At 46.0% G+C, this 13,241-nt stretch overlaps 1 protein-coding gene across 12 annotated transcripts in view; it reads right to left on the reverse strand.

Annotated features, from left to right (window-relative positions):
- LOC138567640 (zinc finger protein 391-like) overlaps positions 1-13,241 on the reverse strand; it is a 954,911-nt gene that overhangs the window by 14,143 nt on the left and 927,527 nt on the right. For 10 of the 12 annotated variants that reach the window (XM_069646091.1, XM_069646090.1, XM_069646086.1 and 7 more), the window contains one exon: positions 6,613-7,410. The exons of 1 other annotated variant lie outside the window; for it this stretch is intronic. In XM_069646091.1, the coding sequence (XP_069502192.1) occupies positions 6,613-7,410 (798 nt within the window). Of the gene's footprint in view, positions 1-5,556; positions 5,749-6,612; positions 7,411-13,241 lie in introns of all 12 variants that reach the window. One more of the 12 variants, XM_069646096.1, reaches the window with a different exon arrangement.

Consider the following 13,241-nt stretch of genomic DNA (forward strand, 5'->3'; position numbering starts at 1 on the left):
CAGGCACAGTGGACTTGGAATCATCAGGTTTGCCGGGGCTCTACCTTTAGAAACTGCCCCAAGGCTATGCCGAGGAGACTGACGGAGTGATTCTCTCCATAATATAGGGTCAGCTTGTGCATTTAGCGCCCCTAACGCAGTAGAACCTGCAAGTTCTTTGACACGCTGCGGTCTGGTAACCCACAACATGTCTAAAGAAAATCTAGGATGAAAGATAAGCTTGTGAACTCTGACTTTTTTGCAGCCCGCGTGGTGCCAGGTAAACGGGTTCAATCGACACAGGAGGGGTACAGATCCTCCTCATCCTCGAGGGATGAAGTGATGGCAGTTTTGGGAAGTATCGAGAAAACAATGTATCACATGGAGAGTATGTTTGATAAGCTGAACGAGAAAGTCGCACATTTGGAATCCAGGAATTCTACCTTAGAGCAACGAACCACAGAGTTTAATCAACAGTGCACTCTAATTTTGCCAAATGTGGATCACATGGCAGAGGAGATGGAAGCAGTGGCCAAGGGCCATAAGGCCATGGAATGTGACCTGAGCCAAGCAAATCAGAGTTATTTGTCTTCCAGTTGGTGCTGATCCAATCTATTTTACCGCAGACTGGATTCCTGCGATGCTGACCCTGGAGGTTGAAGACGACCCGATCTATATAGAAAAGTGCTATAGTATCAAGAGTGGTGCAAATGATAAACAGCGAGATTGCCAGGTCGGCCCATCTTTTACAATGAAAGTTTCTAATGCCAGGGATAAAGAAAGAATCCGGAAAGTCGCAAACGCTAAGGGTTTCCTCGAACACTAAAATCATAAAATCAGGCTCTTCATTGATCTGGCACCTTTGAACGAAAAGAGACAGAGGGCCTTAAACTCCCTTAAGAAATCCTTTCTTGTAGGTGGGGTGAAGGCAGGGTTATTGCGGCCGGCCAAGCTTTGAGTTACCTGGAAAGGGAAAGAATCCATTTTTTGGGATGTGGACAGAGGGGAAAAGTTGTTGAAATCAATACCTGCTGAGGCTGATGTGGATGCAGACAGGGGCTGACCATTGGGGGTTACTCTTGTTCAGAGGGGACGTATCTAAGAAAGGTGTTTGAGGAGTTATGCTTTAAGAGAAGTGGTTATGGGGATTGTATGGTAATTAGAATTTTGTGTGTTTGGGTTGCTGGAGCGGGATGATGGGATGTCTTATTAGCCTTGGAGGGACTACAGAAGAAATCTGCATGGGGGGGGGTAGGCACGGCACTATGCGTAAAGAGGATGGGAATGTGGAGCAGAGTTGGAGGGTGTCTTTATATGCCTAAGTATGTCTTCCAGTTAGTTCCAGTCATCGAGCCCTGAGAAGTTGATGTTCTTGAGGAACAATCCATCACTCCCCACACCACAGCCCCCTTGTGTAAAGCGGACTATCAGCGGAGGCCCAGTTAATGTACTCTGGGTGGTTCACACTATACTGGGCCATCTCATGTTATGTGCTTTTCTCTTGTTGTTGTTTATATGTTAAAATGCAATAAACATATTTACAAACACATTTACTTAGGTTTAAGTAGATCGGCAACCTCACTAGATTCATAGGCTCCAGTGTTGTCTAGTCTGGCTAATTGTTTAATACATATCTCTAAGCACTGGTCCATAGGACATGCTCAGTGCAATCCATCACATTTGCGCACTCGCATGGGTAATCTCGATCTCCATATCACACAACATGATATCATATGTTTATCATCTATGTCTACACAACTGTGTTTCGGCCACCTTCGAGGGCACAGTTATACAGATGCTGTCCCAATCTGTGATCTTAGGCCTGGCCAGGACTGATATAGTTTAAACAGAAACAAATGCACCCCTCTTTGTTTCTTGTTTTTTCACAATTTCGCCAATCTTGACCACCTGCAACAATATTTATACACTTCAGTAAAGTACTCTACTTTCATACCACTTTCTGAGCAGACCATCTGCATGTAACACTCTAATAATGCATAGAATAACCCATTCCACAAACCAAAATAGAGTGACAAACACACTTATACACCTTATAACTTATAATTGTTTTTTTATAACGCGCTTAATACCAAAGAGGTTTCTAAGACCGGGCCCGGAATTCGAACCTGCGTTGCTCTACGTCTTGCTTCCAAGACGAGCGCGTTGCCACTGAGCTATACTACCCGTGCCCCTCTATCTTCTCTTTTGACATCTATCAGCATGGCTCTTGTCTTCACTACAGCTTTTGATCAGTAGATAATCCTGTCCTTATTAACATTCTCCTTATGTCCACATTGTACTAAAAACAAATAATTGCCACTTTACATTTTCATGTTTTACTATAGCACAACAAACTCTATTAGATTCCTGTTTTTTTTATTATATTTTTGTTAGATTGGTGACAACACAGAAAAGAGAAAAACAGAGCAACAACAGCATAACCCACATTCCATGGATAATACTATATAGTAGACACACCAGCGATAACCCAGTCACAGACAGTTCATTATCGGAGAGATAGCGGCGAAAGTCTGCCCATATGTCTCTGGGTCTGCCTAGGGGATGAACCAGTGTTCCATATAATTCCTCCATGTCGTTCGCCCAGGTAAGGTTACTTAGCCAGTCTTGTACTGAGGGGGCACTAAGTTGCTACCAAGTGAACAAAATCTGTCTCTTAGCTGAAAGAAATCCCAGATTGAGGAATCTCAGTTTCTCCTCAAACATTGGCTCTGTGATGCCCAGTAGCATGGCCACTTGAGGAAATGGAATGGCTCTGATTGGTCACTTCCAGCAATATATCACACCCCCATCCCGTTAGGATCGCAGATGAGGGCAGGCATAAAATATGTGCAACAAATTGGCCTCATCACCAGAGAACCTGGGGGTTCTGCCTGAGCAGTTGCCCCAGAACTGCCGAATCCTTACAGGAGTATAATATAATCTGTTCAGAACCATGAACTGAATCAATCGAAATTTAGAATGATAGGATATCCTTTTGGTCAGCCCACACATCCGGCCCACTGTTCATCTGTGAACACAATGGGCCTCATTACGACCCTGGCGGAGTGGGTTTACGCCAGCGGTATTCGCGGCGGACCCGTCCGCCCTACTACGAGTTCCCGTAGCGCCATGGAGCGTTTTCCGCCTAGTTTTTCCGGGCGGAGAAATCCATGGCGCTACGGGACGTTGTTGTGAATTACGCCACCGTATTTTACGGTGGCGTAATTAACGCCTTCCCCACTCCCATTATGCCCTATGGGGCAAAAATGGGAATGGGGAAGGGTAAAATGGGGAATGGGGATTTACCGCCCCGCCAAGGTCGGAATGGGGCGGTAAATCCGCCAACCCCCATGGCGGTATCGGCAGCTTTCCGCGGTGCTCCATGGTGCATATTGCACCACGATTTCTGCCAGGGTCGTAATGAGGCCCAATATACGATATCGTTCCCATTTTTTCCTAACATCTGGGCCCCTATGTACTACTGCATTCACCAATCGATCATACAGCACTGACACCCGCTTTGTGGAACCTCCCACAGCAGTTTTATGTATATACGATTCAGCTGGGCTTATCAGGTGCTCACATGGGTACTCCGGCCACCACAACCTAAACGCAGTTCTGATTCTCCAATAGTTTAGCCTCTGCATTGGGGACTCACCAACCTAGTTTTTAAATTCCTCCCAGTCTATAAATTTACCTTGTTCATACATGCACCCCAAAGTGGTAACTCCAGCGACACTCCAGCACCTTGATATGGATCAGTCGAGCGTTGGCGACAGCCCTGTATGACCCCACAAAGGAGCCCCCCTGTCGTAAGGGTGCTCCAGTCCTGTTAGTCGCTACAGTTTACCCCATGCCAACCGTGTTGCAGCCAATGGGTCCAAAGGATACACATATCTGCTGCACATTAAGGTGCGTAGCTCCACTGTGTCTGCCGCTGCCTGCTCTAATGCTACGTGTGGCTGAGGGTTATAATGATCTTCCCAATAGGAGGCAAAGAGCGCCTGTGCCGCTAAATAATAAAGTTCAAAATGAGGAGCTCTGAGGCCTCCTTCCTCCCACGGCCGAGTAATTGTCCTCCAACTCATGCGGACCCCTCTGTTACCCCACACAAAATATGTTCATAATGATTGAAACTCTTTGAAAAGTGTCCTGCCTGGCCAGACCGGGATATTATTAAACAGATATAAACAGCTTTGGGAGAACCAGTATTTTCATTATTGAGAGGCGTCCCATCGATGACATTGGCACCTTTCCCCAACCTGCAAGCTTGGGGCCCAACTGTTTTATGTATGCTGTATAATTGAGAGCTATTGTCTCCTTCGCCGACTTATGAACCAGAATACCTAAAAACCTGAAAGAGTTATTCGCTACACGCAGCCCATGTCCCTCCCATTGCTTCTGTCCAGACAGCCAACGTAAAAACCTCTGCTTTATCTCTGTTGCGATGCAGCCCCAAATATCTACCGATGTCCACTACCGTTTGATGGAACGCACCTGCATCACTAGCCGGATCCCTGATATAAAGCTGGATATCATCTGCATATAATGATATCACCGTTGGTGGGCCTCCAGTCATACCCCACACTTAGCGTGTCAAAATTGGACCAATTCAGCAAGGGGCTCTATAACAAGTGCGAAGAGGAGCAGAGCTAACGGACACCCTTGATGGGTGCCGTCTCACAATTTAATGGGCGATCATATAGTCTCGATATTGAGGACTCTTGCTATCGGGTCCTTAAACAGCAGCCACACCCATGAAATGAAATAAGGCCCAAACCCTGCGTTTTCCAGTACTGCAAACAAATAAGGCCATAATACTGTAACAAATGCCTTCTACATATCTAAAGATATGGCCACCACGTCAGAGTCTGGGGGCACCCCCACCATCACATTGTAAAATCGGCAACGGTTCAATGCTGTGGCCCTGAGGGGAATAAACCATGATTGAGCTTTATGGATGAGGTAAGGCATCAGGGGCTGCAGCCGGTTCGCTATCACCTTGGCCAATATCTTGGCATCAATGTTAATTAATGACAGAGGGCGGTATTACTTGTCGTACAAGCGCCTTAATCGCCACCAGTTTCTACAAATGGACTCCTCCAGATCACCAACTCTACCCATCACCTGTGGAGTCCTGCATGTATCCATCCTCTTCCCAATGATCTTCTATCTTTACATGTAACCACTTGGAATCCTCCTTGCTCCACACAACATCCACATCCACCAATACCCAGATGTCACGCGGCCTGCCTGTCATTGATCCAGTCGTGGATGTCCAGTTCTACCCTGAAGCTCAACCCCTCCAAGACTGAATTCCTACTTCTGATCAACAACATTGAACACCCTGACATCCAGACCTGTCTCTCTACTATGCACCTCAAGGGCTTCACACCCCAGCTGGCCACTTGTGCTAAGTCCCCCAGGTTTGACATTGACAGCCACCTCTCCTTCAAACAGCACATAGCAATGAAGACACAAACATCTTGGTACCACTTCTCTCTCTTGCCGAAAATTAAGCCCTTCATCCCAGAAAACAACTTCAGATCTGATCGCAAATCCTTGGTCCTCTCCTACCTGGATGGCCTTCTGGTGACTACCAAGGCACTCCTGATATGTTGTCCTGCATGCTGCAGCACGACTCATTGAAGGGCTCTGCAAATTCGACCACATCACTATGACCCTCATCGAATTGCACTGGCTCCCGCTGCAAGCCTGTATCATCTTCAAATCCTCCTGCATCAGTTACAAGGCTAGAAAAAAGAACACCTGTAGGAGACACATGTCACACTCCATTCAAAACATTTTCTTCCTGCAGGAGCATTTCTGTGCTCAATGGTTTAATGTACAAAAAATAATCATCTATCATGATGATGAGAGATGTTTAGTCAGAGCCACAGGAAACACAAGTGTCTCCCACTTGTTTCTTTTTTTTCTAGATTTCCATCCTGGTAGAGGGAGATACTATTCCGAGCACCAGGTTTTTTTAATGTCATCATGTCGGAAGGAAAAGAACCAGAAGACAGGCCTTCTCTGTCTACCCCCAAACTGTGGAACCTCCTCCACATCACCATCAGACTCGCTTGCTCACTTTTACAGTTCAGAAATAAGCTCAAGACCCTCCTCTTCAAGGAATGGCTCCTCTCTAATAACAAGGTCCACACGCCCTGCACTCCCCGCACTACCTGAGAGTGGGTGATCTGATCCCCCACTGTTTTCCCCTCCTGGTTTCTTGCAGATCCCTTGTTGACAAATTGCCCACCTTCCCCCTCCCCTGTTGTTAACTCCCCACACTCTTGTTTCTCTGCTCCCCGTCACCATGTTGATCCTTCTTAGATTATAAAGCATTCCGTTGCTACTTGAAGCTAGGTCCATGCTCAATAAATACTCTAATAATAATGATTACAGGTCTCCAGCAACTAGGTGGGTGCTAGGAGTGCATTTCACTAGGTTATTTAACTTTAATAGGCTTTGGTCACAATATGCCTCTTGTACAGACACCTTGTAGCATTTATATAGTTTTCAATATGTGAATGTAGCAATTATGTTTTGTATGTATTTTTTGGTGTTCAACAAGGTTGTGCTTTTGATTGAAGCGTTTTTCACAAATATTGCATTGATATGGTCTTTCACCTGTATGTATTTTTTCATGTCTCTGAAGAGCTCCTTTTAGACCAAAACGTTTTCCGCACATAGTACATTGAAAAGGCTTCTCCCCTGTATGTGTTATTTCATGCCTTAAAAGAGCAGTCATTGAAGAAAGACTTTTTCCGCACTCGGTACATGTGACTCTTCCTTTGCTCTCATGTGCTTGTTGATGTTCATAATGATTGTCTGCCTGGCACAGTTGTTCAGTTTTGCTTGTATGAATTTGTTGGTGTCTATGACGAGCTCCATTTTGACTGAAACATTTGCCACATACAGTACAATGATACGGCCTCTCCCCTGTATGTGTTCTCTCATGTCTAGTAAGCGCTGTAATTGAGGAAAGGCTTTTTCCGCAGTCTGTGCATGTGAATTTTCTCCCTTTTATGTCATGTGTTCGCTGATGTTCAATGTGGCCATCGGACTGGAAGTGTTTTTCACTTTGAGGGCAATCATAGGCTTGACCCCTTTGCAGCATGTCTGATTCATTTGCTATAATGGTGTCATTTCTTTTTGTACGCTCAGATTCAACATAGGTGTCTGGTCTTTGTACATGGGAAGTCATCTGATATAAACTAGGACATGTTCGCTCTCCAAACCCAAGATGCTGTTGTTCATTTTTCTCTTCTGTCATTGCCTGGTCACATTCTGGCCAGATTGTGCGTGTACATGTTTTTCTTTCAGAAAAACAATGGACCATTTTAGCTTTGAGTTTTCGTGACATAGATTTATCATCATATTTTAAAGAAATATTAATTTTTCTCTTCTCCTTCATGCTTCCGTTGCCTGTTGGATTAATAATTAAATAATCATTATTAGCATGTGGCATGTGAAACAGCACATTATAGCAATATTAAACAAAAACAATGTCATGCAGTAGGACATTTTGCCTGGAGGGAGCTACTAAGGGAGGTCACTGAGACATGGTGCTGTGCATGATTTCTTACTCAAGAATCTAATAAACCACACCTTAAATACACATCCGTTTGATTATGAAACAGTAATGTAGAGTCTGAAATTGTACAGCCAAACATTTTAGAGTGAAAAACATAGCTTGATGGCAAATTATTTTGCGTTTTTAATTGTAGACTCCTAATGTAATCAGATCTTTGTAATAAAAACAATCCTACACAACCACAAGGTTTCCTTGTCACTCTATATTTAGTTATTATATCAAAACAATTTCATTACAATACTTAATTGACATGTCTTCATCAGGAATTAAGTAGCATAATCACAACTTAATGTCAGAAAATTGTTTCACACTGTTTGCATGGCCTGATGCCACTGCAAGACAGTAAAGATTTTTCATTCCAGCATTCAAAGTTATGTCTGACAAACATCCACAAAAGTTGAAACCTGCAATTACCTGAGTGAGAGAAGTGAAGAGATTTAAACAAAAATCTTATACAGGGCCAACACTATGCAATGTATACAGAACGCAGCGGCCATACCTCTCCTCAAATTCTCACAAAGGGACCACATCACTCCAGCAATAAAGATGTTACATTGGCTGCCAGTCAAACAATGAATCACATTAAAAACAATGTATCTTACGCACAGAGCAATCGACAGCTAAGGAGCAGAATTCTTACAAAAGAAAATCACCATTTATCAGCTGACCAGAACACTCAGATCCAGCAACGACATTGCCTAGAATCTAAACCATACACAAGGAAAAAACTTGGTGGATCAGCATTCTCTTGCCTAGCTGCAAAAATTTGGAACTCCCTCCCAAGAGAAGTACGAAATATAAAGGACCCTCTAAAATTCAGACAACTCATAAAAACCTGTCTCTTCAACTCAGAACTGGACAAAAACGAATGCGCAACACCCACACCCCACGGAATGAACACACAAATGGCAAAACGATTAGGCCAGACCACGACAAAGTGTAATAAAAGCGAGACCTCAGAGTGGGAGGGAAACCCAGGGGCATCCGTTCCATTAGTGGGCCTTCACGGAAATTAAGGAGAGCGATAGAAACGTCCTAAGTAGAACCACAGACAGAGGGTATTAGGATTGAAGGGGAAAGTGTGCCAACCGAACAGATGAACCACAAGGCCCAGGGAGCTCAAGTGTACAGGGATGAGGCCCCCTGGCCCCTCAAGGGGCCCAGGGAGGCGATGGTGAATGCACACCAGGATATGCCAGAGGACAAAGCGGTGTAGACATCCATTAGTCTGAACCCGAGTGGTGTGTGGAGGAGGCATCACCACTAAATAACCATGATAACAACCCACAACTCTGAACAGAATATAGGAAGGAGACCGCCTAGTACGCCACAATGCACAACACTGGCAGGGACATGTGCCACAGGTGGCCAACACTGAGGGGGTACGATAAAGCACCACCACTAAACAACCCCACTAAAAAAACTCATCCATCTGCTTACATCTCTCAAACTCTAAACAAAGCACAACCATACCTATACAGCGCAACAAAGCATACGCACGTCACTACACTGCAACAACGAAACAAGCCACATATATCCCCGCACAACAGCACATATGACAACAACCGACCAAATATTCACACCTACGCTCAGCGAACGGTGTAAACCGAACTGAAGCTGCCAACAGCACATCACAGCTCTCTTGTGCTTTTTTCCAACTCAGTCCAACTAACTTACCCTACCATCTTGCTTTTCAGATTCACCAGAGCACCAGGGGACCACTGAGGTGATGATAGTGCGCAGTATAAATATCCTTTAACATAACATAACATAAAATAACATTGTAGGGGACGCAAGCACTAGGTTGAATGTTCTTCCAGGAGACCTACCAGGTATGTTTATCAATCATGGAAATGGCCTTACAGTGGAGGCAAAATGGCATGTCAGATTTGTGATGCTATGGCAATCTGTCCTCAGAAGTTGTGAGTGTGATGTCATGGCGCTAAATGCTGAATTGCTACTGCTTCCTAGCATTGCAATAATAGGTGTTAAGACCAATTTTTTTACGGGCTCCCAATTTATTGCACTTCAAAGAATGGAATGATGAGTCTGCCCCGTGCTGGGATTCTAACCTGTAACTGCAGATTGAATACTGGTCTTTGAAAAAGGAGAACTTACTAGAGATGAGATCTGAATGGGGGGGGGGGGGGCGCTGTGGGACACCAACGAGCATGGCCGCCTAGTCGTGTAGCTGCGCCACAAACCGAAATCCATCAGATCTCATCCTGCAGAACGAGACCTACTACCAGCAAAAAACACTCTGATTTGACTAAAGGACACTCTTGGCCATCCCGGACTCCCACCGCTCACGCTGGTACGGGGGTCAGGCCCACCCCTGGGTCACGAGCGGGGCAGGAAAATAATCTGGCAAAATAGCCTGCACGCAAGGCACGGGTGACATACAGAGGGGCTGGCAATTCAATACGTGAGCCGCAGAGTATGGGAGGCAAGCACGTCGGATAGTATCACGCCGCATAACAGTCCTTAAACATCACATCCAACCAACACAAGGCGCTGGGCCACACTTAGTAGCCACCCTCATAAAGCAATAACTATCCAAGAGGAACACTGGAACACGCACACGCCGCGAGTACGTACTCCAACATCCCATTCTGAAGCTACCCCTGGGCATAAACTGAAGATCTATACACACAAGTCGGCTACAGCTACCCTAAATATCGGGGCTCCGGCAGGGGCACGCAGCAATAGCAACAACCCTGAAAACAGCATTCAATACCCAGAGCGCCAAGAAGGCAGGGCCAGCAGAGCTATACCCCCACTCCCACCCGGAGAGCCCAGTTAGATAACAGTCACAATTGTGGACGGCAGGAGCAAACCCGCTTGGGCTCCAGAACTGACTACACTAGTCCATATCGACTGGACCCCCACATATTGCAGTCTCCCCTGGCTCCTGCTGCTCAGACCCCCAATCGGAATTGCAGCGTGCCCCGATCACTCCGGCAAAACAGAGCAGCACAAAGGCAACTGGGCCCAACTCTACGACCACTGTATAGAAAACAGGACACATCAGATACCCAGCCTAATCCACAAGGCAATGCCCAGGGGCAATAAGAACGGCAAAAAGGGCCCCATGGATGCCTTCACAAATGCAAATGCAAGCATGGAGTCACGGGTGGACGAAACACCCCAAAAGTCAACCACAAACGACCAGCCCCCCGAAAAGAATGCCTCGGACCCTTACATGACGGCCCTCCAGACCGGTTTTGCGGCGGTCAATAAATGATTAGATGATATAGGGAGCACCATATCCTCTATTAAATCCGATCTACAGCAGGTCAATACCAGGGTCTTGGAGGCAGAAACCAGGATAGGGGACTTGGAGGACACCTCCGTTCAACATGGCAAAGACATAGAAGACATCAGGAAGAACTTGAACATGGTCCAGATGAAATGTGATGATTTAGAATCAAGATCACGCCGAAACAACATTAGAGTGGTCGGCCTGGCAGAGAAGCCCCTTAATGTCCAATGGAAATATTTCTGGAAGAAGTGATCCGCACTATCCTCCCGGAAGCGCAAATCTCCCAGCAATTTTGATTGAAACAGCCCACAGGTCTCTTGCCCCCCCCCCCAAACCAGGGGCTCCACCTCGTACGGTAATAGCCTGCCTGCTTAATTACCGGGACAGAGACCTGATCCTGAGGCTGTCTAGAGAGAAAGGGACCCTATCGTATGACTCAGCCAGGATACATATATACCCTGAATTTTCCAATGGAGTGCAACAGGCCAGTCGATCATTCAACCAGGTAAAGAGGGCGCTCAGAGTCCGTGCCATACCATATGCCATGTTATTCCCAGCTCGACTCCGCCTACAGATCTCTGGCAAGACACTGTTTTTTGACACTCCTGAAGAAGAGATGGGCTACATTGAACAACATATCCCAGCAGCTCCAACACTTAAAAGAAGATGAGGCCCCGAAGAGCTGCCCAATTTAAACACAGGTTCCGTTCTACCATAACAAGGCGCGGTGGCCCCTGAGGCGGTCTGTTGGTCATAAGTAAGGGACGCGGTCACAGGGCCACCCGCAGTTGGAAAACTTGACCCTGGTTCACACTGTCCAGTTGGGGGGATGCTGAGGGAGGGGTGAGGGGGGGGGAGAAAGGGCCCGTTGCCCAGTTGGGAACCAAAAGAAAATAAACAACAGACTTTATGGAAGACATCCGAACCATCGTCCTAAAGATACGCACAACCTGAGAAAGGGAAAGTTGGTGAAAACAAAGAAAAAACTGACAGATGCAAAGAATACACTAACCAGACCGGGGAAGGCCACCAGAACCTAAAAGACATTTGACCACCAATGCCTGCAGTAAGAATGATACAGGGGATTAAGCTCTTAACATGGAACATCAGAGGTCTGGCGCACCCAATCAAAGGGAGGAAACTGACAAGCTATACCAACAGGCACGAGGCAGACATTCTCCTCCTACAAAAGACCCACGCCACCAAGAAAATCACGGACACATTTGCCCAAACCTGGGGTCCCGTGAAAGTTTCCACAAACTATTCAACCAAAGCAAGGGGTGTGCTAACTGTGATACACAAGCGCTTAAACATCCAGATAGTCAGAACCGCAATAGACAAGGAGGGCCCCTATGTGATCACATGGGGAACATTACATAACATGGAAAGGATCATAGTAAATACATACGGTCCCAATATGGTCCCCATCTCGACACTCCAAATTTCTACCTGAAAATCCTAGAACTGATATTGCCAGTTGGCCAAGCCAAGGTGATATGGGGTGGCGACCTGAACACTATCCTTAACCCGAACTTGGACCGAACTTCGAGTGGCAGCAGAAGCCAGTCCAAAGCCGCCGCGATCATACTCCAGACCATGTCCACACTCCCCTTGGCAGACGTATGGAGGGAACTACATCCACAGGAGAGGGAGTACACTTTCTATTCAAGCGTACACGGCTCATGCTCATGGATAGACTATTGGCTATGTTCACCAGACCTTATCTCAGACGCTAATGCCTGCACGATTCTCCCACGAACAATGTCCGACCACTCTCCGGTCCTCCTTGAACTGATCCCACAAAATTCAGAAGCTGCTCCCTGCAACTGGAGAATGCCCCCAGCCATGCTCAAAGACGACAATATAACTGAATTACTTAGAACAGACATAACAGATTTCTTCGAGCGGAACGCCAGCACAGTAGGATCTAACACTACTATATGGGAAACCTTCAAGGTATGGCTGAGAGGGCAGCTGATGTCACGGACAAATGGCATATTGAAAGACATAAGAAAACAGTTAGATAACACCGAACACACGCTGAAGGAACAGGAAACAGCACAGGCGCTGAGCATTAGCGAAACCCTTCTACACAAAATATCTGAACAACTAACAAACTTCAGATCACTAGCTGAACGCGAACTACTATATGTGATGCAACCTGTGAGAGCGAGAAAATACGGCGAAGGAAACAAAGCTAGCCGAACTATGGCCAACGTCATCAAAGTGGAACAAGAGATGAGACATATAACCAGCATAATAGACATTGATGGAACAGTACAAACTAGGCCGGTTGATATAAACGTTGTGTTCCAGAATTTCTACAACAAACTCTATGCCAATGCAGACACAGAACCCCTGGAAGAACTACAGGAATACATGAACTCATTCCCCCTGCCT

This window comes from Ambystoma mexicanum, chromosome 2p (assembly GCF_040938575.1).
Source record: "Ambystoma mexicanum isolate Mex_15411 chromosome 2p, UKY_AmexF1_1, whole genome shotgun sequence".
NCBI lineage: Eukaryota > Metazoa > Chordata > Amphibia > Caudata > Ambystomatidae > Ambystoma > Ambystoma mexicanum.